This window comes from Salvelinus namaycush, chromosome 10 (assembly GCF_016432855.1).
Source record: "Salvelinus namaycush isolate Seneca chromosome 10, SaNama_1.0, whole genome shotgun sequence".
In the NCBI taxonomy this organism is placed as follows: Eukaryota; Metazoa; Chordata; class Actinopteri; order Salmoniformes; family Salmonidae; genus Salvelinus; species Salvelinus namaycush.
Genome location: NC_052316.1, coordinates 18,815,637 through 18,841,187, shown reverse-complemented (window position 1 = coordinate 18,841,187; position 25,551 = coordinate 18,815,637). Strand labels below are relative to the sequence as shown.

Genomic DNA, 25,551 nt, shown 5'->3' with positions numbered 1-25,551 from the left:
TTGACCAGCTCCACCTCCTCTGCAACCCTTTCACTGTCCATCAAGCCCTGGGATCATCTTCAAATGTGTAAGTGTGTGGAGCTGTGTTATGTCCATCTCAACCAAAGCTTCTTGGTCATAGTCTATTACCTAGTTACACTCTAAATAACCTAACTAGATATACGAAGAGCCTTATGAAACCATTATAAAGACAGAATAACACAATACAAAATTAACTAGGGATACTTATATGCAGGCTACGATGTTTGAGTGTAATCATGTTGGCCATCTTGGATTCAGAATAAAATTGGTTCACACCAACAGTCTTTATAGGCATGAGTGTTCTTCACAATACTGAAAAGAATTCCTTTAATTTACAAAATTCCTATTTGCAGGTGATTTAACCTCCATCAAATGTTATTTACTTCCATCAAACGTTATTATGGCAGCCATATTTGATCTTGGACGCCATATTGGAATTGAGACTAAATATAAATATAATCTGTGATTGCACCTTTGACTTAATTGCAAGACTAGGGGCTGAAGATGCAAAATCCTTGAAGGATTTATTTATTTTGATGTCTGAGCCCACTTGATTTCCTTAGAGACAATTACAATAGCCAAAACATTTTAAAAAACGTGTAACAGTATGCATTTTTGTCAGGCAGGATCATACATCACTGGATGAGAGAAAATGTGACTTGGAAGTGTGTCTATTGAACAGCTACCAAAAAGGGAAGTTCATCATAAATATTTGTCAGGTTTTGGCCAGGACTGTTCAGGTTTTGGTCACTAGATGTCCCCATTGCACCTTTTTTGAACCTTTTGTTTTTTTCCTTGCTCTAATTATTGTTTGCACCTGTGTGTCGTTCCCTTGTTGGTATTTAAACCCTGTGTGTTCCTCAGTTCTTTGCTCAGTGTTTGTATGTTAGCACCCAGCCCCAGCCTTGTTGTGAACATATATTTCTCTTATTGGATTTTCCAGAGGTTCTCTGGTTTAGTTCTTGTGTATTTTTGATTAGTCTTTTGAGGTTTGTTTTTCCCTGCTGTTTTTACCACTTTGTGGAGTTTCTTTGTATTTTGGAGGATATCCATTTTTTTGCCTCTTGGCTTTATTTTGGACGTTGTGGATTTATATTCTTTGCCTGAAGATCTTGTTCTTTTATTAAACCACCATCTCTAGTACTGCTGAGTCTGCCTCATCTTCTGGGTTCTGCCGACTATTAGTGACTGTTTCTCACACCGGGTCCTGACAGAAACACTGAGCCATTAAAATGAACCCAGAGGCAGCCAGTACCCAGGACTTTTTCCCATGCTGTCCCACCACGAGGGGACTGTCCAACGTCACGAAGCTGCTCTGGTTCAGCAAGAGGCCTTAATGGCTGGACATTCTCAACTTCTGTCGGAGATGATGACTTCCATAAAGCAGATTTCTGATCAACTTTCCCCTGCAACCGCTTCTGCTCCAGTTCATCAGATTCAAGTGCCCGTGGCAGTTAACCCCCTGGCTGAACCTCGTCTGCCGCCTCCCCAACGGTTCTCAGGTGATCCGAGTGTTTGTAAGGGGTTTTTCACCCAATGTTCTCTCTCCTTCGAGCTGCAACCCTCGTCGTTTCCCACCGACCGGTCCAAGATAGCATATATCATCACCCTGCTGTCGGAAAAAGCCCTAGCCTGGGCTACTGCTGTGTGGGATGCCCAAAGTCCCTGCTGTGCCAGCTACTCTACCTTTGCTGAAGAATTTAAGCGAGTGTTTCAAGGTCCTACCAGCGGTCCTGACTCAGCCAAACAGCTCCTGACTCTCCGCCAAGGTCGGCGCAGCGTGACGGACTATGCCATCCAGTTCCGCACGGTGGCAGCAGCGAGTGGCTGGAACGACGAGGCGCTCACAGTGTGCTTTTTGAAGGGTCTTTCCGACACCATCCAAGATGAACTGGCCACTCGGGAACCACCGGACAACCTCGAGTCCCTGATCAAGTTGGCTTCACGCATAGACCAGCGTCTGAGAGAGAGAGAGCTCAACCGTAGATCTCTCACCCTAGCTCCTATCGGTCCCAGCTCCGAGTCTCCACCTTTATCCTCGCTGACTCCACCGGAACCCATGCAGGTTGGACGCATCTCCCAGGCTGAGAGAGACCGCCGGATGAGGGAGCGATGCTGTCTATATTGCGGCAAACCGGGCCATTTCCTCTCCACGTGTTCCGGGCTCCAGGGAAAACGCACTCTCCCGTGCAGGCCTGGGAGGACTGTAACGGGAAACATAACCTCCGCCCATCCATCCAACTCCCGCCTGCTCATTCCAGTTACCCTTTCCTGGGACAACCACGAGCTTCCCCTTCAAGCCTTGGTAGACTCTGGAGCCGCAGGTAACTTCATAGATGGTGTCTGGGCGAAGGAGAATGACGTTCCCTCTGAACCTCTAAGTGACCCCATAAGGGTTACTACGTTGGATGGAAGCCCTTTGGGATCTGGACTTGTCACTCGTGTCACTACCCCCTTGCGACTTTCAGTTTCCCAACACCAGGAAGTGATGAACTTTCATCTGACCTCGTGTTCCGAGTTCCCTCTCGTCCTTGGATACCCCTGGCTTCACAGCCATAACCCTCACATCGACTGGTCTGTGGGCACTATCAAGCAGTGGGGTCCTACGTGCCAAGCCACTTGTATTTTCCCAAGTTCCCCGAGTTCCCCTCCCGAGTCTCTAGAATCCATCGACCTGTCCCGAGTTCCCGAGTGTTACCATGACCTCAAACCGGTATTTAGCAAACAGAGGGCCACCAAACTACCACCCCATAGACCTTACGATTGCCCCATCGACCTGTTTCCGGGCACCTGCCCCCCCAGGGGTCGGATCTTTTCCCTATCTCCTCCCGAACGAGCTGCTATGGATACCTACATCAAGGACGCTCTGGCAGCAGGCCTCATGCGTCCATCCACCTCGCCGGCGGGAGCAGGGTTTTTCTTTGTGGCCAAAAAAGACGGGGGATTACGTCCTTGCATCGACTACCGGGGACTTAATGCCATAACCGTCCGTAACCGCTACCCCTTATGGCCACAGCCTTTGAGCTGCTCCAGGAAGCAGTGGTCTTCACTAAGCTTGACCTGCGGAACGCATACCATCTGGTGCGGATCAAACCCGGTGACGAGTGGAAGACCGCTTTCAACACGCCTACTGGTCACTACGAATACTTGGTGATGCCCTTCGGCCTGACCAACGCCCCGGCTGTGTTCCAAGCGCTCATAAACGATGTGCTTAGGGATATGCTTAACATTTTCGTGTTTGTTTACTTGGATGACATCCTCATCTTTTCGAGCTCCCTTCAAGAACACACTAAGCATGTCAGACAAGTGCTCAAACGCCTCCTAGACAGCCATTTGTACGTTAAGCCGGAAAAGTGTGAATTCCATTCCTCTCGAGTACAATTCCTGGGATTTGTAGTGGAACCCGGTCGAGTCCAGATGGACCCCAAGAAGGTAGGGGCGGTAGCGGATTGGCCCACCCCCAAGTCCGTTAAGGAAGTTCAGCGTTTCCTGGGCTTCACTAACTTTTACCGCAAGTTCATCAAGAACTTCAGCTCGGTGGCAGCCCCTCTCTCAGCTTTAACCAAGGGTGGCAACACAAGGTTTCTGTGGGGAAGAGAAGCTGAGACGGCCTTCCAAGGACTCAAGCAGCGCATCCTCTCTGCTCCCATCCTGACACTACCGACGGCGGATGAACCTTTTGTGGTGGAGGTAGACGCATCAGAGGTTGGTGTTGGAGCTGTCTTGTCTCAGAGGGGTGAAGACCTGAGGCTTCATCCTTGCGCCTTCTTCTCTCACCGGCTTACCCCGGCCGAGAGGAATTACGATGTGGGGGATCGTGAACTCCTAGCGGTTAAGATGGCATTGAAGGAATGGAGACACTGGCTCGAGGGGGCTTCTCAACCGTTTCAAGTGCTTACGGACCACAAAAATCTGGAGTATATCCAGCAGGCGAAGCGGTTGAACTCCAGACAAGCTCGATGGTCTCTTTTCTTCAGCCGATTCCAGTTTATCCTCACCTATAGACCCGGGTCGAAGAATCTCAAACCGGATGCCTTGTCACGAGTCTACTCTCCTGCCATTCGAGAAGATACTGACATGACTGTTCTTCCTGCCGCTAAGATCGTGGCTCCAATCTCGTGGCAAGTTGATGATACCGTGAGACAAGCTCAAGCCATCGAACCGGGTCCTAAAGGAGGTCCTGCCAATCGGTTGTTTGTTCCCAAGGCAGCAAGATCCCAAGTCCTTCTGTGGGGGAACTCCTCTCGCCTCACCTGTCACCCGGGCGTAGGTCGCACCTTGGAGTTCATTCAGCGTAAGTTCTGGTGGCCCACCATAAAAGAAGACGTTGCCACTTTCGTCAAGGCCTGTCCCGTGTGCTGCCAGGGCAAATCTTCTCACCTCCGCCCTCAAGGACTCCTTCACCCTTTATCTATTCCCCACCGACCCTGGTCCCATATCTCGTTGGACTTTATTACTGGCCTTCCTCCGTCCCATGGTAATACTACTATCCTAGTCATCATCGACAGGTTTTCTAAGGCGGCCAGGTTTGTTCCCTTGACCAAATTACCTTCTGCCAAGGAAACAGCTGAGTTGGTGATTAACCATGTGTTCCGAGTCTTTGGCATTCCGCAAGATATGGTTTCTGACAGAGGTCCCCAGTTCGCCTCAAGGTTTTGGAAGGCCTTCTGCCAACTCATAGGGGCCACGGCCAGTTTATCTTCAGGGTACCATCCGGAGTCCAAAGGCCAAACTGAGAGGATGAATCAAGAGCTGGAAACCACCCTCAGATGTATGGTTTCCAACAACCCGTCCACATGGTCATCCTTCATTGTTTGGGCCGAGTACGCGCACAACACCTTGTGCTCCTCCTCCACTGGTATATCCCCGCACGAGCGTCAGTTTGGCTATGCTCCTCTATTGTTCCCGGACCAGGAGGCAGAAGTCAGAGTGCCTTCAGCCTCGAGGTTCATCAGACGCTGTCGGCTTACGTGGAAGAAGGCCCGTCTTAATCTTCTGCGTTCCTCACAGCAGTACCAACGACAAGCCAACAGACGTCGCCGTCCCGGGCCTACCCTGTACCCCGGCCAGAGAGTTTGGCTCTCAACTAAGAACTTACCACTACGGGTGGAGTCTCGCAAGCTGTTCCAGAGATTCATCGGCCGCTTTAAGATTGCCAGGAGAGTCAATCCCGTTACTTTTCGCCTACACTTACCCAGATCCCTTAAGATCAATCCCACATTTCACATTTCTTTATTAAAACCTGTTGTTTTTTCTCCCCTTATCCCGGCAGGCAGACCTCCGCCCCGTGTCATCGGAGGCCAGTCGGCTTATACCGTCCACCGGATACTGGATTCCCGCCGGGTGCAGCGGTCCTGGCAGTATCTGGTGGACTGGGAAGGCTACGGTCCCGAGGAGCGCTCCTGGGTTCCTGCCAAGGACGTACTGGACCCTGACCTCATTCGTCAGTTCAGGGCCCTCCACCCTGAGAAGGCTGGTAGGAACGTCAGGAGCCGTTCCTAGGAGGGGGATTCTGTCAGGTTTTGGCCAGGACTGTTCAGGTTTTGGTCACTAGATGTCCCCATTGCACCTTTTTTGAACCTTTTGTTTTTTTCCTTGCTCTAATTATTGTTTGCACCTGTGTGTCATTCCCTTGTTGGTATTTAAACCCTGTGTGTTCCTCAGTTCTTTGCTCAGTGTTTGTATGTTAGCACCCAGCCCCAGCCTTGTTGTGAACATATATTTCTCTTATTGGATTTTCCAGAGGTTCTCTGGTTTAGTTCTTGTGTATTTTTGATTAGTCTTTTGAGGTTTGTTTTTCCCTGCTGTTTTTACCACTTTGTGGAGTTTCTTTGTATTTTGGAGGATATCCATTTTTTGCCTCTTGGCTTTATTTTGGACGTTGTGGATTTATATTCTTTGCCTGAAGATCTTGTTCTTTTATTAAACCACCATCTCTAGTACTGCTGAGTCTGCCTCATCTTCTGGGTTCTGCCGACTATTAGTGACTGTTTCTCACACCGGGTCCTGACAATATTCATAGTTGATATTTCTGCCTATTCTATCTGTGTGTTTACAGGTCTATATTTCCAAGATGCATGAAGATATTCTAATGCTGTTTGTTTGTGTATGTAGGGTAGACAGCTGAATAGTTGTATTCCACATATGAGCAATATCAGAGATTGCAATATTGAGTTACATGTGTTTATGTGGCGCACCCCCCTCCAGCCAGGCATTATTCTGCACTGTTTTAGTTTGGTGGGTGTTTTATAGCAGATTACAATAGCCACAACATGGATGGTGATACTATGTGTTTTTGTCAGGCATGACCATACAGCACTGAATGAGAGCAAATTTGACTTGGGAAGTTGTCTATTGAACAGCTACCAGCAATATTGGGTTACATGAGCTTATTTGGTCCACCCCACAATATCTATCAATTTAACCACTTTTGCAGTAAAATATTTTCACACAACCATCCATTTAATATATGGGAGACCTCAGAGATATAGAAAAATATGGTTCTGTTGCATTACACCTCGAGTAGGGGTATCTAAAAATCAATGGCGGCTGGTGGGAGGAGCTATAGAAGGACGGGCTCATTGTAATGGGTGGAATGGAATAAATGGAACGGTATCAAGCAGACATTTGGAAACCACATGTTTGACTCCATTCCAATTGATTCCATTCCAGCCATTACAATTAGTATGTCCTCCTATAGCTCCTCCCACTAGCCTCCACTGCTCAAAATGTATCTCAAAACTAGCCTAAAAGTGCTTGAGACAACGCACGTCTAGAAAACCATCGAAGAACACTTCTGCCACCCTGTGGGGGGTGGAAAGTGAACATAGAACCTATTGTATTGATTGGCCTGTTCCTCTTCTGTGCGATAGTGGGCGCTGCGTACTTGTTTATGGAGAGACCATCTGCAAACTGTGGAATGTGCAGTGCAGGGATTAACCGCTTGGTGCAATTTTGCAAAAGTGTACACTGTGTGGATATGCTCATAGCTACGTATTACTAGAGGCTTTCAATACCTATCTGCACTTATAGAGATCTGCGTGCTTGTACAACCGCGGTTCACGTTTGTGAACCGCATGAAATCCTCGTTGACGTGGTCAGCAATCAGACATTTGGCGTCTCCTGACTGAACGACGATAGCGCAATCTTATGACCACGGCGTACTAGTTAACAATTTTGCGTAATAGCTAGTTATTCTCAACTTTAATTTACTGCAAAATTGAAACAGTCCGGCTCCAAGATGTCAGTAGCGGGCTTCAAGAAGCAGTTTTATAAAGCCAGCCAGGTTAGCGAACAACTTTCCTCCCCTCAGAATAACTGTTACTGTAGCTAGTAAACATAGCTAGGTAGCATGTGGCCAGCTAGTTAACTTATCTAGTTACTTTTTATACACTTCTGAAGTTCTGTAATAGTTATAGACGGACATGCAAACAAATACTAACACATTGGTTTAAATAAGTATTAGCTAATGTTATAGCTATAACGTTAGCAATCAACGGGTTCAAGATAAAGTAATAGTTTGCTAAATTAGCTAGCTAACGTTAGCTTGCATTTACTTGTATGCGTCTCTTAGCGGGCTAAATAGTTCTCTTGATAGTTAATTAGCTACTTCCCTTACACACTAGCTAGACAGACATTCTTAAGAAAAGAAAATAGTAAGCTACCTATGTCATTATGATTTCATTTGCCTTTCATTTGATTTAATTTGCCTTTCAAAATAATGCCTTGATAAACTTGACAGTTAAGTTAACGTTTAGCCAGCTAATTGGCTACTTTTTGTGTGCTTAGAATCACCAAGAAACACCTTTTTCAGGTATCCAATCCTAGTGCACAGCTGGGATACCTAGTCTACCGTTAGCTACACAGTGCATGTGTCAAGGCTGTCACTCAACAGGCATGCTAGGGGTGGATGCACACCTTAAAGTAACACATTTGTCCTACAATGCCAGGGGTATTCAACTCTTGCCCTGCGAGGTCCGGCGCATGCTGGTTTTCTGTACTACCAAAAATAATTAATTGCACACAGTCTGGTGTCCAGGTCTAAATCAGTCCCTGATTAGAGGGGAACAATGGAAAAATTGCAGTAACTGTCTTCGATGTCCAGAGTTGTTTGAAGGCACTAGGTTATGTATGCCCTGGGGATATTGATTTTGTGTAGCTTGGTGTTGGTAGTAACTGCCTTGTATGGCATAGGAAATCTCTTTATAAAAGTAATGATCAAATAATACATTTTTACACATTGTTTCTCTTCTGTAGTTAATTTCATTTTTATTTTTTTTAAATCCTCAGTTTAGTTGGAGCCCTCCCTGTCTGATCTCAGTTCTGGTTGCTGATTATTAAAATAGACTTTTGAGTCACACTTCCTGCTGATCTCTGCAGAAAATCCATTTGCTTTCTACCCCGACTTCCTGTTAGGAGCAAGTGTAGATCCCTGTAGGTGAGAGAAAGTGGGAAAAGAGTCAATCCATTGGGAAGATGGAAATAAAGTGCAAGAGAAAATGGAGAGGCAGAACTGCAGTGTTTGTGTGTGCATGTGCATGTTTTACAGGGGGTGAAGAGAGATGAACGAGGCAGTGCTTTCCCAGATTGGATTGGACTGCAATGCAGTTGCAGTTTCTTGCCAAACTCCATAGGAGTCAATAATGCAAGATGACAACAATAAATTACGCTCCCCTGCAAGGCACAAAATAACATGCTTATTCAGAGCATGCAGGGACGTTACTACCAATGATGGCATGTGATTGGAAATAGGCCTAATTGTAGGATTATTATTGTTTTTTCAACAGCACTTTTTTCTGCTCTTATGGAATGCAGGAAGTTGGCTTTAGATAATATATGCAGCACCCCACACGCCCATGTTTTTTTAACTTACTGCCCCCCTTACTTTGACACATTTCCAAAACATGGCCTAAACATTCAACTTGTTTACACACATGCACCATGTATCATAGATAATACTTAATCTGACTTAATATCTGAATGAAATGCCTTTCATTATCCTGCACTAGCAGCATACTTTGCAATATGTACAGGGAAGTTGGTGGGAATGTTAGAGGAAATGGTGGGTCAGAGTGGAGTCTGCAGATGGCTGATCCTATCATATTCACTCACAAGGGAGTGGTTAACTGAAGGATCGTATGCAGCTCAAAAGGTTAAAGGGATACTTCAGGATTTTGGCAGAGGCCCTTTATCTACTTCCCCAGAGTCAGATGAACTCATGGATAGTATTTTTCTGCATAATCTCACATAGGTCTATTAGCAAAATACATACTTCATGATCCAAATGTATAGGTGTATCATGTCTATTTTGCCAGCAGTGTTACGAAGTCCTTCACTGCCTTTTCCCTTCAGGGTCAGTAGGGCCAGTGTGTGATCCATTCAGGTGTCAGACAGTTATGAGATCTTTTTCTATAATGTTGTGTAAAAGGAGAAAGCCTGGCAGTGGATGGCCCATTGTTAAGGAGGCAGCTGACTCACTACAGCTGACTCACAGCTGTCTCTCTCCCAATAAATTACAATCACACCATTCTCTGTAAAAGAGATGCTATTTTCAGGCGTCAGTGTTGTGCTCTCCTCCCTCGTTATCTAGCTAGCAGTAGCCGGCACGTATGTGGCCTTGTGTGTCTGCCTCACTGCATAACTAAAATGTGACTACATTTCTCTTTGTGAAGATTTCTATTAAATAAAGCTATATCTTTTTCAGGAGGAGATTTACGCGTTACTTTCAAGACAATCTGTGGCGGTTATGTATTTTTTAAAATATATACTAAATATATAAAACATTCAGCTGTAGGGTTACTTTTTCAAAATTTATTTTTGTGAATGTCTTTTTTATATTGTTTTTATTCAAATGTATTTTTATTTTAAATATATATTTTTTTACCTTTTATTTAACTAGGCAGGTCAGTTATTAAAAAAATCTTATTTACAATGCCGGCATACACCGGCCAAACCCGGATGACGCTGGGCCAATTGTGCGCCGCCCTATGGGACTCCCAATCACAGCCGGTTGTGATACAGCCTGGATTCGAACCAGGGTGTCTGTAGTGATGCCTCTAGCACTGAGATGCAGTACCTTAGACCGCTGCGCCACTCATTATTCCCCTCAACATATTTTAGGCCTATGAAAGCACAGCCACCATCCATGTTTTGCCACAGTAGCAGTTTTGTGGCTAGCAAGAGCTGAACACACCATTTCCCCACCTGTTGGTGTAAAGCAAACACATTTTTATGGGCTAACACCATTGCCTTAGACACTGATTCTATTAGCTCTTGCACTGTCATTGTGGCTCCTCTTCGTCCCCATTCAGATTCCTCTATATGAGTCACTTTCCCCATCCCTCAGTCAGTGGACTTTCTACCCCAGATACTGTGTATGTTTAGATGATCCATTCTCTGGTTTACACGTTATGTGGGGAATCGGTAGCGCGGCATGCACAGGAAGTCAGCACTCTATTTGCTGGGTGTCTATTTCTACTCGTCAGATCTGACACTCACTGTAAAAGCAGTGTACACGTCTGTAGCAACAACTGGTACTATGAAGTACATACACTGAACAAAATTTAAAACGCAACATGCTAGATTTTACTGAGTTACAGTTGATGTAATTAAATCAGTCAATGTAAATTAATTCATTAGGTCGTAATCTATGGATTTCACATGACTGGGAATACAGATATGTATCTGTTGGTCACAGATACCTTTTAAAAGATATGGGCGTGGATCAGAAACTGGAACATGCTGTTGTACACCTTGATCCAGAGTATCCCAACCAAATGTTTCATATTTTGGTGTACAGATCCTTGCAACAAGGAGCCATGCATTATCATGCTGAAACATGATGTGATGGCAGCAGGTGAATGGCACGACAATGGGCCCAGGATCTCGTCACAGTATCTCTGCATTAAAATTTCCATCAATAAAATGCAGTTGTTTGTTGTCTGTAGCTTATGCCTGCCCATGCCATAACCCCACCGCACTCTGTTCACAACGTTGACATCAGCAAACCGCTCGCCCACATGTCTGTCATCTGCCCGGTACAGTTTACAGTGGATTCATCCTTGAATAGCACTTCTCCAGCGTACCAGTGGCCATTGAAGGTGAGCTTTTACCAACTGAAGTTACGACGCTGAACTGCAGTCAGGTCAAGACCCTGTGGAGGAGGACGAGCACACAGAGTAGCTTCCCTCAGACAGATTCTGACAGTTTGTGCAGGAAATCGGTTGTGCAAACCCAGAGTTTCATCAGTTGTCCGGGTGGCTGGCCTCAGACGACCCTGCAGGTAAAGGAGCCGGATGTGGAGGTCCTGGGCGGGCGTTGTTACGTGTGGTCTGCAGTTGTGAGGCAGGTTGGAAGTACTACCAAATTCTCTAAAACAACATTGGAGGTGGCTTTTGGTAGAGAAATTAACATTCAATTATCTGGCAACAGCTCTGGTGGACATTCCTGCAGTCAGCATGCCAATTGTACGCTCCCTCAAAACTTGAGACATCTGTGGCATTCTGTTGTGTGATGACAATTACACATTTTAGTGTCCTTTTATTGTCCCCAGCACAAGGTGCACCTGTGTAATGATCATGCTGTTTAATTAGCTTCTTGATATGCCACACCTGTCAGGTGGATGGATTATATTGGCAAAGGAGAAATGCTCCGGGCGTATGGAACATTTCTGGGATCTTTTATTTCATCCCTTGAAACATGGGACAAACACTTTACATGTTGCGTTTATATTTTTATCACCCCCATGTGGTTTGTATTAATGGGCACAGAATGTACCAATCGTGTCCTCCCCCCTGAAGTATATAGGCGTAACTCATTTTGAACTGTTTCAGTAAGTAAAACCAAATGCTACATCATGTCAGTAAGTTTACTCTCACCAACCTCACTTTCTGTGACTATAGTGAATGTTAATCAAATCAAATGTTATTTGTCACATGCGCCGAATACAACAGGTGTAGACCTTACAGTGAAATTCTTACTTACAAGCCCTTAACCAACAATGCTTTAAGAAGTTAAGAAAAAAAGTGTTAAGTAAAAAGTAACAAATCATTAAACAGCAGCAGTAAAATAACAATAGCGAGGCTATATACAGGGGGTACCGCTACAGAGTCAATGTGCGGGGGCACCGGTTAGTCGAGGTAATATGTACATGTAGATAGAGTTAGTGACTATGCATAAATAATAAACAGAGATTAGCAGCAGCGTAAAAGAGGGGTCTGGATAGCCCTTTGATTAGCTGTTCAGGAGTCTTATGGCTTGGGGGTAGAAGCTGTTAAGAAGCCTTTTAGACCCAGACTTGGCACTCCGGTACCGCTTGCCATTGTAACGGATGTGAAATGGCTAGCTAGTTAGCGGTGGTGTGCGCTAATAGCCTTTCAATCGGTGACGCCACTTGCTCCTTGAAGTAGTGGTTCCCCTTGCTCTGCAAGAGCCGCGGCCTTTGTGGAGCGATGGGTAACGATGCTTCGTGGGTGTCAGTTGTTGATGTGTGCAGAAGGTCCCTGGTTCGCGCCCGGGTCGGGGCGAGGGGACGGACTAAAGTTAAACTGTTACACCATGCGGTAGCAGAGAGAACAGTCTATGACACGGGTGGCTGGAGTCTTTGACAATTTTTAGGGCCTTCCTCTGACACCGCCTGGTATAGAGGTCCCGGATGGCAGGAAGCTTGGCCCCAGTGATGTACTGGGCCGTACGCACTACCCTCTATAGTGCCTTGCGGTCGGAGGCCGAGCATTTGCCATACCAGGCGGTGATGCAACCAGTCAGGATGCTCTCGATGGTGCAGCTGTAGAACCTTTTGAGGATCTGACGACCCATGCCAAATCTTTTCAGTCTCCTGATGGGGAATAGGCTTTGTCGTGCCCTCTTCACGACTGTCTTTGTGTGTTTGGACCATGATAGTTTGTTGGTGATGTGGACACCAAGGAACTTGAAGCTCTCAACCTGAAGTTAGAACAGTCCTACGGAGCCAGAGGGTATCATGTTTACCTCATACATACCACAGTTTATTACTGTAATCTAAAGGTAGGCGACCTGCTGCACTCACCAAGGTCCTATAGCCTAATTAGTCTACAATGTGACATTTGCACAAGGAAAGGCTTTCAATGATTATCCCTCTCCCAGGGCAGAGAGGTAGAAATGCAAATAGCCTATACTCCTCTTGTTAGAGTGAAGCCCCTCAGGCAGTGGGACAGGAGTAGTGGGTAGATGTTGTGCCTTGCCACTGGCAGTGTATGCTGCAGAACCGTCCCTTTGTCCCCACAGGCAGTTGTTTTTCTCCTGGTCATAACTGGGTTAGCTAGACCTCCCTAACATATTTAGGACTGACATGGCAGAAGGGAGAGAAATGTAGGCTACTTGAATGCCAAGGAATTACCGGTAGCCTATGGGGAATGAAAAAGTATTCAAGCTCTTGGGATATGATGGGGAAGTTTTTAAACTGGGATGTCAGAATACAGTACGTAGCATAAAAAATGTTGAATGTGTATCCTAAAGTTTCTTTATAAAAGAGTGCATATACTTTCAATTAGGATAGCGGTGTACGTCACTTCAAAAACATTTAGGTATTGTCATTATAAAAAATTTACAAAATCCAGAAAGGGGTAGAATCAAGATATACAGTTTCCCTGTATGTTTTGTAGGGTGGGGACGATACCAGTATTGCGAAACTCGTTAGTGTCATGGCAAGGAAACAAAACATGAAGCGGATTTAACATCTTTAGAATAACAGCCCTAATGTTGGAAACAAACATCATCCAGAGTCACATGTATTTATATTCCAAGCTATAGCACACAATATTTTACATACAGCAGGTTTTTAAAGGACCAAAGAGTTTGGTCTGCTTTGTGTTTTAATTTTTGCCATGAAAAACTATTACAACACAGGTATCAAAGCACTGGCAGCAATATTCATATGAAATCATATCAAGAGAGTGAAAATGTTATTGCATCACTGTGATGTTATGGTGTCATGGTGCCATGGTCATCATATGGTACTTGCAGCAGGTCAAAGCTGAAATTGAGTTGGAATGTTGACGTTACTACATACTGTATTGTAGTCCCCCTATATATAGCCAAGTAGTGAAGTTGAGAGACTTTTTATGAGGGAGGAACTGGGAAGCAAAACTGAGGGAGAGAAGTGCGGTAGAGAGAGGGCTTCTTTTTTTTTGTTGAGGCCCTTTATCTACTTCCCCAGAGTCAGATGAACTCGTGTATACCATTTTTATGTCTGCATGCAGTTTGCAGGAAGTTGCTAACTAGCGCTAGTGCAGTTGCTAACTAGCCTTAGCATGCTAGCAGATACCCATAGACTTCCAGTCATTATGCTAACGCTAGTTAGCATTGGCTCGCGACTACCTCTAACTTCCTTCATACTGGGCCGAGAGACATAAAAATGGTATCCACTAGTTCATCTAACTCTGGGGAAGTAGATATAGGGCCTCATTGCCAAAAGCCTGAAGTATCCCTTTAAAGTGCAGACATGTAAAGCAGTCTTTTTCCACAGGGGGGTAGATAGCGGGAGAAGGTAAACCTGTAGGCTACATTTAATGCTGGGTGGCCTGCACGTATTGGTGTCTTACACAACAAGTTCCAACATGTTGAACTGAATGTGAGAAATGTCCTATATCTGATGTTTACAGTTATGAGGTGATTCACTACCCTACAGTACATGGTCATTATAGAGGATCAAATATATTGTACAGGATTCCAGCATCTGGTCCTTTTACTGTATCGACATAATTCCACCTCAAATTCTGTACTGTAGGCTCCAGTGATCTACAATTGTCATATCTAGACAAGCCTGTATTTATTTCTGCACGGGTGTATCTGTGAGAATAAAGAAGAACTCTACTTTTGTTTCCTAGAGGGTTGTTTGATGGTGTCAGTCAGTACAGACTGATGTCAGTTAAGATTCAACTGTTACCTTCACGATTAGAACATTACTGTGTGAATGGCGGAACTGGCCATCTGTATTTTCTGACAGAGTAAGAAAACGATCACATCTGTTGAGGGATCTTTCTGATTCGCTCTCAAGAACGGCATATGTATTGTGTAATAATGACGCTTTTCTCTCCCACTCTCTCTGTGCAGATGGTCAGTGAGAAGGTTGGCGGTGCAGAGGGAACGAAACTGGATGAAGACTTCAAAGATTTGGAAAGGGTATAATGCCTCTTTGACTGTACATGAATTACCGTTACCTGAAGTAGAGTAGTAAAGTTAGAATTCTATATATTAGGCAAATATATTTACAGGTTAACAGAATGGCATCAGGACAAAGGCTAATAAGTTAACACAACCAGACACACGTAGCCCAACAACACAGTGCATGAATAGATATGCCCTACAGTGTTACATAATGCAGTAGTGATGATGTTAATAATACAGTCTCGTTCACCTTACTTGCATATGACCATAGAGTCTAGACAACCATGCACTAGAAGGGAGTGTTGCATCATGCATAGCTGTGGACTGAAGTGAAGAGTCAGCTGTTAGTGAGCAGTCTGTTTGCACGCTGTGACAGTATGTCAGTATAGTATTCATAGGGGAGCCCTGTGAATAGATACATAGAGTGGCAGCGCACCTGCCTTTGCTGCTTCAGCCAACTGTCATGGAGTCCAGCAATCAACAGAAAAAGACGTCACTTAAGTGGTCTATTGTACACACCTGCACTGAATGAACTTTGGTTGTTTCACAAAGTCAGTTTCATTTAACAGTACAATTAGTGAAGTGACAATATTTCATCATCTTTTTCATTGCCTATTTGGAAACTAGTCTCATCGCAAATAAAAGATTTGGAAGAAATTAAAGGAAAGACATTGTGTTCCATATTTCGTTGTGGTTGTTAGTGACGTCCCCTCCCCTGTGTTTTATAGAAAGTAGATGTGACCAGCAAGGCTGTGGTGGAAGTCATATCTAAAACCTCAGAGTACCTGCAGCCTAACCCAGGTAAAGCAATGGACCAGAAAGGGATTCTTAGTGTCTTAATTAGACCTTCAATTAAAATGTATAGAAAGTGTGTAATTGGTGGTAAAAAAAATATTTTGTACTATATCACAGATATAAGGTAGCTTGAACACAAGTCCTATAACTGCCACCTCTCCATCCCTCCCTCTCACTGTCTCCCTTTCTCCATCCCTCTCAGCGTCACGGGCAAAGCTGTCTATGTTGAACACTGTGTCTAAGATCAGAGGCCAGGTGAAGAACCCAGGCTATCCCCAAGCTGAGGGCCTGCTGGGAGAGTGTATGGTCAAGTACGGCCGGGACCTAGGGGAGGAAACCAACTTTGGTACGTTGTGTCTGTCAGTGCATAGATGGTATCTGTTTTGTGGAGTGGTGAATTTAATCACTTGTGACTCAGCGTCTGCTTTTGCTCTGTGTCAGGTGGGGCTCTAGTAGACGCGGGGGAGACCATGAAGAGGCTGGCGGAGGTGAAGGACTCTTTAGACATCGACGTCAAACAGAACTTCATTGATCCATTACAAAACCTGTGTGACAAGGACCTCCGAGAGATACAGGTACTGTATCACGTTACATGCTTATCTATCTGCTGCTAAAACTCAACTTCTTTGCCATCTCTCTAGTTTTAACTGAATGTGAGTTACATCCCTCTCCTCATCTACCCATCTCTTCTCCTCCTCTTCCTCCTCCCGTCCCCCAGCACCATCTGAAGAAGCTGGAGGGAAGGCGTCTGGACTACGACTATAAGAAGAAGCGCCAAGGGAAAATACCAGATGAGGAGCTGAGACAGGCCCTGGAGAAGTTCCACGAGTCTAAAGAGGTGGCTGAGATCAGCATGTACAACATACTGGAGACTGACGTAAGTAGTACCTGTCTGTAGGTGTGGGCCTGTCCCTTGATAACATTCACAATGTCAATGGGAATACCCAGCCTAGCATCAATCTGATGTTTATGATTTCATTATCGGTCTGATTGCTCAGTGACAGAGACCAGTTCCGTTGGGGGCAAGCGGTGCCATCTATGGGCTAAAGGTAATTTGTTCAATTAGATTTACTGTTTAAATCCACACTTCTCCACCATAACAAGAGTGTCACCTGCAGCATGAACCAACTTAGGTCAACATGAAATATCATCTATGTACAGCGTTAATCAGCTTTGTGGCCTATGTTAACTGTGGTTATCCCTACCCGCCCTTCTCTGGAGGGTTTATAAAGGGTGTCCAATCAAAAACGCATCTTTTGACCAATGAGTAAAATAATGTTAATAGATAATCCTCTAAGAAAACCAATGGTCCTAACCTCTTGCTTGGCTACCCAGACTCCTTGCTCCTGCCAAACGCTACGCCATGCCCACGGATGTTAGTTGCTTCTCCGTAGTGAGTCATGATCTGAGTCCCGACACTTCACCAAATGTGAACACATTCGAGGCCGTGATTGGTCCGGAACCGATGTGTTGGGCCAGAACACAATCGCTGATGACTTTGTTTTGTACAACACCCCTGATCACCACAAATGACTTCAATGGTGGCAGTCTTAGACTAAAGTAATCTGAGTATACAAAACATTAAGAACACCTGCTCTTTCCATGACATAGACTGACCAGGTGAACCCAGGTGAAAGCTATGTTCCCTTATTGATGTTGTTAAATCCACTTCAATCAGTGTAGATGAAGGGAAGGAGACAGGTTAAAGAAGGATTTTTAAGCCTCGATACAATTGAGACAACGATTGTGTATGTGTGCCATTCAGAGGGTGAATGTGCAAGACAAAAGATTTAAATCCTTTGAGCGGGGTATGGTTTGTGTCAAGAACTGCAACGCTGCTGGGTTTATCATGCTCAATAGTTTCCCGTGTGTATCAAGAATGGTCCACCACCCAAAGGACATCCAGCCAACCTGACACAACTGTGGGAAGTATTGGTGATGCCTACAGTGCCTTCGGAAAGTATTCAGACCCGTTTACTTTTTCCACATTTTGTTAGATTACAGCCTTATTCTAAAATTGATTAAATCTTTTTTTTACCTCATCAATCTACACACAACACCCCATAATAACAAAGCAAAAACAGGTTTTTAGAAATTTGAGCTTTTTTTATAAAATATATAAAACTGAAATATCACATTTACGTACTATAAGTATTCAGACCCTTTACTCAATACTTTGTTTGGCAGAGATTACAGTCTCGAGTCTTCTTGGGTATGACGCTACAAGCTTGGCATACCTGTATTTGGGTAGTTTCTCCCATTCTTCCGTGCAGATCCTCTCAAGCTTTGTCAGGTTGGATGGGGAGCATTGCCGCACAGCTATTTTCAGGTCTCTCCAGAGATGTTCGATCGGGTTCAAGTCCGGGCTCTGGCTGGGCCACTCAAGGACATTCAGAGACTTGTCCCAAAGCCACTCCTGCATTGTCTTGGCTGTGTGCTTAGAGTCGTTGTCTTGTTGGAAGGTGAACCGTCACCCCTGTCTGAGGTCCTGAGCACTCTGGGGACGGTTTTCATTAAGGATGATGCTGCCACCACCATGCTTCACCGTAGGAATGGTGCCAGGTTTCCTCCAGACGTGACGCTTGGCATTCAGGCCAAAGAGTTCAATCTTGGTTTCATCAGAACATAAAATCTTGTTTCTCATGGTTTGAGAGTCTTTAGGTGCCTTTGGCAAACTCCAAGCGGGCTGTCATGTGCCTTTTACCAAGGAGTGGCTTCCGTCTGGCCACTCTACCATAAATCCTTGATTGGTGGAGTGCTGCAGAGATGGTTGTCCTTCTGGAAGGTTCTCCCATCTCCACAGAGGAACTCTAGAGCTCTGTAAGAGTGACCATCTGGTTCTTGAGCACCTCCCTGACCAAGGCCCTTCTCCCCCGATTGCTCAGTTACCCAGGCATACAGCTCTAGGAAGAGTCTTGGTGGTTCCAATCTTCTTCCTGTACCCCTTCCATGTGTTCTTGGGGACCTTCAATGCTGCAGAAATGTTTTGGTACCCTTCACCAGATCTGTGCCTCGACACATCCTGTCACAGAGCTCTACAGACAATTCCTTCAACCTCATGTCTTGGTTTTTGTTCTGACATGCATTGTCAACTGTGGGAACTTATACAGACAGGTGTGTGCCTTTCCAAATCATGTCCAATCAATAGAATTTACCACAGGTGGACTCCAATCAATTTGTAGAAACATCTCAAGGGTGGTTAATGGAAACAGGATGTACCTGAGCTCAATTTTGAGTCTCATAGCAAAGGGTCCTCTTTTTTTTTTTATATATAAATTAGCAAATAGTTATTAAAAACTTGTTTTCGCTTTGTAATTATGAGGTATTGTGTGTAGGTTGCTGAGGATTTTTATTTATTAAATCCATTTTAGAATAAGGCTGTAATGTAACAAAATGTGGAAAAAGTCAAGGGGTCTGAATACTTTCCAAATGCACTGTCAATCTGGCTTCTATACAGCCTCTGCATGACAGACAGCCCATCTCAGTATGGAGCAGCAGTTCACAATGCATGTAGACCTATCATCTCATCATGGTCACTTTTTTTCTTGTGACAGGTAGGCCTACATTTGCTGCAGATTAGCCTATGTTGCAGTAATTTACCCATCCATCTGGCTTTAGGGAGTCACCTTGTTTTTTAATTGTAAAGAAAATATATTTTTTCATTGCAGCTGCAGAGTTTAAAAACAGCCTATCACTTGAATATTGTTGCTTTAAATCAGTGCAAGCGCGAGGACTCTCGTGCAGTCAACTCCATTAAAATAGCATCCAAAATAGATAATCCTGTTCTAGAGTGATACAGTATATAGCCCTACTTATAGATGTCCTAGCCTACCTCTTTCAGGTAATACATTCAATGCAGTATTAGCCTTTTATATTAGGCTAATTAATGATGGGTTATGCATAATAAGCTTCTAACTTATAGCCTCTGTCTCTTGCGCAATACGCAAGCTCCTGTGCTCTGCTGGCCTCTCTCATTAAATACCGCTCTTTAGCTCTTGGAGTACCATGTAGAAAAGGCTAGACTAGAATAGCTTGCTGGAAATAATTTTTGTAGCATTTCTTTATTAGGTTACGACATTTGACTTTTTGATATATATTAGAGAAAGATCACACTGAACGATTCAGAAGATGAATAATCATATTTGTCTTGGTAAAATGTATTTCATAACTTTTAGTTTATCTAATTTACAGTACTGCTCTCAATTACCATTAGACAGATTACACATTAACCACAGTGTGATACTGGGTATCCAGGGGAATGCCATTGTTATTACTCATGTGTATATCAAGTGTGACCATGGGCTGGGTCCTTGTGCGTGTGTCTCTGTGTACGTGACTGAGTGCATGCTTGTATCTCTGTTTGTGTGTGAGTGTGTACAGTCAGTAACCATAGCCTGCTCTCTGTGTGTGTCTCTGTGCAGATAGAACAGGTGAGCCAGCTGTCGTCTCTGGTGGAGTCCCAGCTGCAGTACCACAGACAGGCCACACAGATCCTGGACGAGCTCTCTGACAAATTGAGGGACAGGTACATAATGCAGCAGCCTCCATCTCTATCCCTAACCTTTCTTCCCTGCTCAATCACTGCAAGTTATGTGTCCAAAGTGTCATCATACAGATACAGTAGGCCCACTCACCAACCCCTTCTCCCTGTCTAGTCATAACAATCATGTTTGTCCTTTCCATATCTGTGTCAATGTGTTCTCCTGTGAATCTGAAACAACACATTCAAGGCCCTCAATCACAGAGCGTACAGTACACACTGGTTGACCTTGTGTACATTTTGAGTTCTTGATTTTTTACAGCCAGTAAGCCTACTTGCCTAGCAGTTAAGAGCGTTGCGACAGTAATTGAAAAGGTCGCTGGTTCGAATCCCTGAGCCGACTAGGTGAAACATCTGTCTGTGCCCTTGAGCAAGGCACTTAACCCTAATTGCTCTTGTAAGTCCCTCTGGATAAGCGTAATTGCTAAATGACAAATATGTCAAATGTTCTATTTTTAACATTGAGTCAACAAACAGAAATGAACTTTGGTCTCTGGACCTGCTGGGTTGATCTAACTCTCTTTCTCTTCAGGATGAACGAGGCCCAGAACCGACCACGCCGCGAGTATACGCCCAAGCCCAAACCCATCTTTGACTTTGGAGAATGTGACAACCAATCAACCAATGGTGGCTACACGACCTCCATTGCCACACCATCCTCCCGCAACTCAGGTAACACAGTTGGACCATGCTACCTACAGTGTACATCAGCTCATCAAAGAGAAGGCCATTTATTTCAATCTTATTCTACTACTGCAGCCAGTTTTGAGGTTGACTCACACTGAGTCTGCAGTGTAGTATGACTGTGTGTTTGTTGAAGGATGAGGTGTGTGTGTGCGTGTGTGGAGATAATGAACAGGAGGGGGGTGCTGTCAGCTGGTTGCCCTTGTTTCCTTTTGACCTTGTTTTTCTCTTCCTATGACATCATCAGAGTTACACTTCCTCCACGCCAGATTGTCATTTCAGAAAACCAGATGTGAGTCAGAGAGTGAGAGTGTTTGTCAGAGAGATGGCAGCCAAGCTACCTGTATGAAACGGTTGATGCAATACTATCAGTGAGCCAAGTGTCAAATCAAAAAGCTCTCGACTTGGAAGTTCTGTGATTGAACTGATCCATCATCTTGTACACATGATATTTGAGAAATGTATAATTTGATTCGGTTCTTCATTGGGTTTGGTTGTTTCTCTGGTTTAAATGTTTACCAGAATTGTTTTTAGATATGAAGCCTAGAGCTTTTTGATTGACACCGTTTAATGACCTGCAGTGAATGCAATAGTACCATTGGACTAAACCCACTCCATATTGTCAGCTGGATCATTGTCACATACAGATAGCTGGTGTAACTGTAAAGCTTATTCTAGATGATACTAACTACATTCACCGTCATGCTGGTAAATAAACGGGTTGAATAAGGATAGAGATATGATACATCTTTGGGTTAGTTGTATCTCTGGAAGTCTCCTAGATTTATGGGGAGGGGATGTGTTGTGTTCAACAATGAAAGTGAATCTCCCAGGCAGAGACTGTGATGGATCCCTCCCCATATTTACTGTACCATGCCCTGTGGGGTAAACTGACACAAAGAGGAAATTGTTTTGAGACAAAAAGCCTGGTGTGTGGATAGAGCCATGGCCATGACTGCCTGAGCTCTGAGAGAGAGGGAGAGGGGGAGCAGGGCAGTGTCTCACAGAGAGGATGCAAAACATTGGGATTGGGACACCCATCAGTGTGTGGTCAACTACTTTTGCGTGTGTGTTGTGAGACTGACCGACATGTGTGTTCCACTCTATGAGTCATAGACAGACTTCCTGTACCCCTCCAGTCCTAGCTACTGTAGTCCCCCAACCCTTGCAGGCCCCAGCTAAGAACAACACAGGACTATATGGAGGGGGCCAGGTCATCTCTCCATCACTCAGCGTCTTGTCTCTCACTAACACTGTCTGAGCCTGCAGTGTGATAATATCCCAGCCCAGCCACCCAAATACTCAAACTGCAGTGTGAATCACAAGCTAACAAACAGGGTGCGGTGTGAACCTAAAACCACAATCAGTCTGACACTGTTCCAGCTCTGTCAGCCAGCCGAAAGAAGGAGGGAGGGACAGAGAGTGGACATGGGACTGGTCTGCCAGGGATGTACACTCTTTCAACCTTCTCTCCCCATGTTATCCACCCCTCTCTCCTCCTCTCTTTCTCCTCTTTCTGTCATTCAGTCTCAGAACAGCCGTCCTGTAAGGCCCTGTTTGACTTTGACCCAGAGAACGAGGGAGAGCTGGGCTTCAAGGAGGGCGACATCATCACCCTGACCAATCAGATCGATGAGAACTGGTACGAGGGCATGCTGCATGGTCAATCAGGATTCTTCCCTCTCAACTACGTGGAAATCGTCGTCCCCCTAACACATTAAGGAGTGCTGTACAGAGTACATGAGAGAGATGGAGGGAACGGGAGAGTGAGGGAGGGAATGAGGAGCCAGTTAACAGATTATAGAGTCTTTGTCCTCATCTTTACCATCATCGCCATCATCACAGACGTACTTGTACTCTTTGTCACTTTGTCATCTTGACGTTTGAAGGAAGGACATTGGAAGATGGTGGTTTCTCGCATTCCAGTTTTGAGAAAGAGAGATTTAAATATGACCCCCGCTGCCCCCCAAGCAAAAATAAATACGGACAGACGGACACAGACATGAAGAACCGAACTAAATCAGACTTAATGTTTTAAAGTAATGTTTTCTGTCAACCACAGATATCCCAATAGAAAGGGAAGTTTCAAATGAAATTAATTTAAGTTCAAAATCAATTATTTAACGTTAAATTACATACAGGTAAGCAGCAGAATACATTTACATCGGCAGTTTAGCTGGTTCTGACTCTGTAAAAACTGTACAACTTGTAAAGCCTTACTTGCATAACTACAGACATTTTTAAAGTAATTTGTCACATCCAAAGTTTCTGTAGGTCCCACATTTCAGTATGGACTCTGGTGAATACTTGAGTCCCTATTTCCAAGGCAAGTATGTCAGACACACTGCAACTGCACAGCCTTTCCAAATGATGGATTTTGACTGGACGTCTCTTGGAGCCCCCTGCCGGCCAGGCTTAGACAACCACTCCCCTCCTCAGTAAACAACTACAGTAATGCCTTGTAGTTATGATCCATTTACAGTCAGTAGATTTACAACGCTATGTACATCCTGTATGCCTGAGCCACAGGAGAGCTTGAAGGGCCTCAGACATTGTTTAGTTTTGCAATGGTGTGTATTTGATTTGTTTTGGTTTCAGCCTTGTTTATTGTTTTTTAATGTACAGCTAAACTGTTAAATTGCACCTTGGTCCTCAAATTAGATTTTTGCTGTACGTATGAGAGCCTGTAAGTTTTGTTTAGTTATAGGCCTCTACTGAGACAGAAGCCCCTGAGGAGAACACTAGACCCAAAGTCAAACACTAACATTTAGAAGAAACCGCTTTCCCCAGGGATGGGCTTCTGCACATTTAGTGACGTTAGCAACATACGAAGCCTGTGTGTTTTACTTTTCCTCGCTGTCTCATCTGTTCAATAGAGGAAACACATGCCACATAGAATAGAGTACATGGTGTTGGGTTTTAGCTGTCATAGTACCCGTCTGTCTGTCCCAGTGCCTCCATAAATGACAACGCTGCTGGCGGCGTTGTGTGTGTGTAACTGAACATCTTTTGGATCAGTAAATCGCATTCATTCACCTCAGTCACTTTCTTCCTGTATTTAGTATTATTTACTACTCCGTTGATTATCATACTCCTCGCTGGGTCTCTTAGGATGGGTTGGGTTCTATTCTGGAGTTGGTATGTGTGCTGCTGGACAGGACTGCATAGGGCGTCAAATACAGTAAATACTGAATGAGGGAAAGACAGGTTAGTGATGCAGAACAGGACAAAAAGGGAAAAGGAATAATATATAGCAGAAGTCTTATTTTATTTGTGATGATTGTTCTGTTAGGAAAAGCCCCTACTACCAAGATGCATACTATCAGCGCTAAGAGACCCTCCACGATTGATAGTTGTGGAGGCGATGTGATTGAGTCGCACTTGCTGCAGTGCACTCTTTCATTCACATATTCCTCTCCCCTCACTCCCATCAGTGTTGAGGTCCAGGCTACTTTCAATGGTCATGAGTTTAAGCTACTCTTCTCTGCTCCAGGCTGCTCCCTCCAACCACCACTCTGCTCTGTCACAACACCTCACTCTGGTGTTAGATCTCTTCCATACGTTTACAGGCCTGCTCGTAGTTCATTTCAATGGGAGAGTGGAGTGATGGACTGGTTAAGAGCAAGTTGGTGCTGACTGAATCACACCAACACAAGTCCAGAACCAACAGAGAATCCATAGTTAGGGGTGCTTCAGTGCCGTTGGGAAAGGAAGGAATAATACTACCAACCAAAATAACCAAGCTACTTACAATGGTCATACATTTCTGTACCAAGGGTTCTGTTGCCATTTCCAGCCTTGGCACTTTGCGGTGTACATACATTTGTGCATGTCTTTGTGTCACACTACACTTTTTAAAAAGGGTTATTTCTGTCTAATCAGTTGGAGTACCAGAATTCTCTTTAAAAACTAAAGGTCGTTCTTGCATTCAATAGTATTATTTTTTATATACGAAACCTTAATACTTGTTATTAATCTTTGCATGTAGGTCTATTCAATACATTGTAAATGTATGTATTTTAGTTGAAGCTTTCTTTTTACTTTTGGTATGTCATTTTAGTATGGTATGTCAAATTTAACTGCAATATCTTGTCATGTATTATCAAAATATTTGTACTTGCTTTGTCTCGTTTCCCCCTTCTACCATCTTTGTATAAATAAATGGAGAAAAAAAGCATTCTGCACTGAGTGTATGGAATGTTTTGGTAATAAAATGCTCAACTTATACTGCCTGGATGCCAAAATGTTAATGCATGTAAAGAGGGTGGATTTTACACTAATGATTATTTTTACCTTTGTTTTTGGCTTGTAATGTTGAATAGGTTGTTGGGACGAAAGGTGGCCGTGTAGCTCTTTCCAAAGCACCA

The 25,551-nt window shown here is 44.3% G+C and overlaps 1 protein-coding gene across 1 annotated transcript; it reads left to right on the top strand.

The window, feature by feature from the left end:
• The first annotated feature begins 7,104 nt into the window (after positions 1-7,104).
• LOC120054803 (endophilin-A2-like) lies at positions 7,105-25,361 on the top strand. Its single transcript, XM_039002441.1, has 9 exons — positions 7,105-7,306; positions 15,112-15,180; positions 15,894-15,966; positions 16,163-16,306; positions 16,402-16,535; positions 16,679-16,837; positions 20,382-20,485; positions 21,033-21,172; positions 22,712-25,361. The coding sequence occupies exons 1-9, from the start codon at positions 7,262-7,264 to the stop codon at positions 22,903-22,905; spliced, it is 1,062 nt and encodes a 353-aa protein (XP_038858369.1). The 5' UTR covers positions 7,105-7,261; the 3' UTR covers positions 22,906-25,361.
• Positions 25,362-25,551: the final 190 nt, after the last annotated feature.

What these genes read in the sequence shown, in the direction of transcription:
- LOC120054803 (XM_039002441.1), top strand. Translation starts at nt 7,262, where the DNA reads ATGTCAGTAGCGGGCTTCAAGAAGCAGTTTTATAAAGCCAGCCAG. An exon ending in AGTTTTATAAAGCCAGCCAG is followed by an intron (nt 7,307 to 15,111) that starts GTTAGCGAACAA and finishes CTCTCTGTGCAG; the next exon opens with ATGGTCAGTGAGAAGGTTGG. An exon ending in GTACCTGCAGCCTAACCCAG is followed by an intron (nt 15,967 to 16,162) that starts GTAAAGCAATGG and finishes CATCCCTCTCAG; the next exon opens with CGTCACGGGCAAAGCTGTCT.